At 35.7% G+C, this 3,941-nt stretch overlaps 1 protein-coding gene across 1 annotated transcript; it reads left to right on the plus strand.

Moving 5' to 3' along the window:
* The first annotated feature begins 289 nt into the window (after window positions 1–289).
* Window positions 290–3,454, plus strand: LOC117102624. The gene is made up of 4 exons (XM_033243006.1): window positions 290–321; window positions 656–714; window positions 1,907–2,035; window positions 2,504–3,454. The coding sequence occupies exons 1-4, from the start codon at window positions 290–292 to the stop codon at window positions 3,448–3,450; spliced, it is 1,167 nt and encodes a 388-aa protein (XP_033098897.1). The 3' UTR covers window positions 3,451–3,454.
* Window positions 3,455–3,941: the final 487 nt, after the last annotated feature.

Raw genomic sequence — 3,941 nt, forward strand, 5'->3', positions numbered from 1 at the left:
TTGCTGACATCACATTCATGTAAACAAATTTAGCCAATCCGCATCAAAATAAATGACGTTATCTAGGCCCTGATTCTTTATTTTCGAAATGCTTTATCTGTAATATCCTACTTTATAAATATAAGTTAATTCGAAACAAAATTATATTCATTTAAGATGTTTTAGGCCTACTTGTTTGCAATGTATCTATATAAATTAGGACTGTTCTTTAAAATTAGGCCTAGGCCTCTATGCTCGCTGGGAATCGCCACGTTAGGCCTATTCTTAGCAACGGTAACAGCGTCCAACAATGCCGGTGAACCAAGACGTCACGTTTCACGGGTAAGATGTATAAGTTATTATGTACAGTACAGGTTATTTTTTTAATTAATATTTTCCATATGTTTTTTTTAATTATTATTTTCTTATGGAAGCAAGTAATTTTGTGCATATCAATTTTCATTTCAATCCTTTTAGGGACATGCAATTTTGCTTCTACAAGGTCTATTGTCTCTTGCCATTAAAAAAAAACATTCAACAGCCAGTTCCATGTCAATAACTTAATGGAAATACGATGTTATATATAAAGTAGTAATCATTGAAAGAAATAGGGCCAACATAGTAAATAACTGCAGCTTTAAATATATAACTTTTTTGTTTTGGGTGTGGATGACAGTCCTAAAACCACAGAACGGTTCAGGGAAACGTGTTGTACCAATCCGAAAGAATACATCGGTAAATTGGCACCGTTTTTCATTATTTTATTGTATAATAGGCCTAAAGTTTCTGGCCTGGTCAGCAAAACAATTCTATTTATCGTTATTTTTATCTTAACAATTATCATTGTCATTGCATTAATGCCATTTTATATCATCCCCATCATCTTTATTATTAAATGCTTTACCATTTCATCTAACCATCGTTAACATGTTTATCACGATTTTAGTGATCATCATCATAGCTAATATCTGAAATTTGTGGGAGGGGGTGGGGGGAAAGCCACTGGGCCTAGGGATCTGGCTTATGTTCCAATGACTCGAATAAATACTCAGTATCTCAGTGTATGTGTGTTTGTGGCTGACACTACTATATTTCCTAATATATTCTCATCTAAGTAACGATAAATTGCAGTACAATACACGGGATGAACTACCGGCCGGTACCTTCTTTTTGGCTATTATTTCTTTGTAGGCCTAATTTAAGAATACTAACTAGGGATGATCACAGAATAATGAAAATATGCCTGCGAATATCACAGCTTAGAGAAGATACAGTGAATAAAGTCGATCGTGCTCTGTAAACTATCTTTCTTTGAGTACAGTACAGTATAATACAGTACTCTTTTCTCTGATGTCTGTCACGGTCGACTCCCGAGTCTTATAACCAATTCCAAATTATCCAATCAGAACGTTAGGCCAATGAGCTACGGTAATTTAGCTATTCTTTCTAATCTGTATCATCCCTCAGGGCTATCAACAGAAAGAGGAAATTTCCTTACAATAACAATAAATAAAATGGTTATTGCACAATATTATTGAATCAATATCAGGAGCAGTTAGTAGTATACAGAGGTAGCATACACTGTCATTATGAAACTGACACATCGAAAATTCAAGATCAGTTATATTTAATGTGCTGTATGTTCGTCTTGACCTTAAATAATTATTAGGCTTACAGCTTAAAATCAGCGCTTACAGCTTACAATCAGGAGAACCTCGAGTGTCTAACGAAAATATCTTAACCATTGATGAGCCTTCCTTTCTTCCTTTTTTAAAATATGTAAACACAATATTTTTGTTGTAAAAGAGATAACAAACAGAAAACCTATGTTTAAATAAAGTATACTGTATCTTTCTTTTGTAATATAAGAGCCGTACTGGTATTTTTTTCTTTTGATTGACACATTATTGACACATATCTTTCACAGAACCAGTTTGGAGTAACTTCATCATCAAGCAACAAATTAGCATCTGCAAAGCCGGAGTGGACATCGCTATTCTTAGTGGAAACAACAAACATCTCATTTTTAGTGTTGTTTCGAACAACACTGGAAACAGTAAGTGTGGAAATTAGTACTACCATAGAAAATATCGTTGTAAAAAATAATAATAGTGAGGTTTCGCAAGCTTGCACATAGGGCTGAAACATAATATCCTGAGCCACTTGACAGCTTGTCAACAATGCAAATTGGGGTATCCAAGCATGGCTGGCCGGACAGCGTGTGGTTTGAACTCCTGACCACAATTTCAACAACCAGAATGGAAACCCCTGAGCCAAACAGCCTTCCCTTACTGCTTGTTTAGCTGGCAATATTAGTCCGTAGTCTACTAATAAGCCGAAATTGCTGCCGTGTGGTGGGGTGTCAATCTTTATTGATGAAAATATCCGCTAAATTTACATAGGCCTAGGCGTATAATTCGTAAAATGCTAATTTTAAGTAATGAAGGAAGTCTACAAAGTATAAAGCAACTTACAGTCATGATAATACTCCTGTATTATTGTATTTATACATAATTCTTTTCAGACTTACTAATGGTACATGAGTTTAATGGAGACATGATAGAGAAATTAAGTGTAACCATACCATACCAAGCTCATAGACAACTTGAAGTAGTTCAACAGAAGGAGTTTCAGTGTGTATTTGTAACTGGCAGCTATAACACAGAATCTGAAACTCCCAGCATTATCATGCGCTTGAATGGAACTGATCTTTCTTTTGTGTCAAACAGTTCCGTGCCTTCAGATGCAATTGGTGTAATCGCAATAGAGAAGGAACTTCTTGTGTTTACGGAACAGACTGTGTACCTTTTAGACGTCGGAGATGATTGCACAATGAACACGTCAAAGCAGGGAAAGATTAATGATATTCAAGCGTTCTACAACCAAAGGTACAAGTACGGATCTTCAGAAGTTTTTACAGATGTTGATGGAAAAGAAACACGTTTTCTACTTTTAGTATTTAGTCGGCAATTGACATTTTGGATCTGGAGGGATGGATACGTTAATGCGCATCCAAACCAAAACGAGAACTTTATCTCGTGTAACGTCAGGAATATCAAGCCACAACTGACCTTATTCCAATCAGAGCTGTTCCTCGCAGCCACAAATGCAACCACAACTTCGCACGCCAATTCAGCACTTGTGCTTTTGAAAGTAAACGTTCAAACCAGCGGAGAGTTTAGTTTGACATCACCTGTAGACATAGATATTTTGGTGGATGAGTGGACCATGGTGGATCTGGAGATAACGAATGGTCATCTGTATTTATTCCTATCCACTAGTCGGGATAAAGTTAGAGTTTACCAATACCATAAAGTGATAAATACTTTTTATCTTGTCGATTTCATTGGCCGAAGTAATCTCTCATTCATATACTTCTTTGAAACTAGAGAACATGTCTATATATTCTCAAAAGAAACAATTGAAATAAATAGAAAAAAAGAGACTCACTGTTTGATATGGGAGGGATAGAAGGTCACGGGGTGAGGGTAGGGTGGTGGCAAACATTTCTTATATTTCAAAGAAACCTATATATTTTACTGCCCATAGCTAGTTTATTACTGGTTTACTGGTTTTACTTGATTTTCAACAGTGGAGGTTTTTGGCCGAACAATCTATGAATTACATTCATGAATACATAAACATCACCGCACTCTTTTAAGGCTAGTATAAGCGTATATAATGTATACTGATTATGTAATTCTCAAATCTAATAATAAGTCTCAAATTGATTAATTGTCGGGGTCCTGCCTCTTCACCCTGCTGGCCCGCGTCTTGTTTTCTTTAGACAGATAATTAAAAACTTTATGCTTAACAATATTTATTTATTTATTTATAATGTGAAGTATACGCTCTCAGTTATACGCTCCAAGTTAAACAAAGCCGTATGAAGTCTCCGGGAAAATGATGGGGCCATCAAAATGATGGGACTTGACTCCGTATGGGAGTTGACGAATTACATA

This window comes from Anneissia japonica, unplaced genomic scaffold (assembly GCF_011630105.1).
Source record: "Anneissia japonica isolate Jap-2015-1 unplaced genomic scaffold, ASM1163010v1 scaffold1489_len2284818_cov182, whole genome shotgun sequence".
NCBI classification, from domain to species: Eukaryota; Metazoa; Echinodermata; class Crinoidea; order Comatulida; family Comatulidae; genus Anneissia; species Anneissia japonica.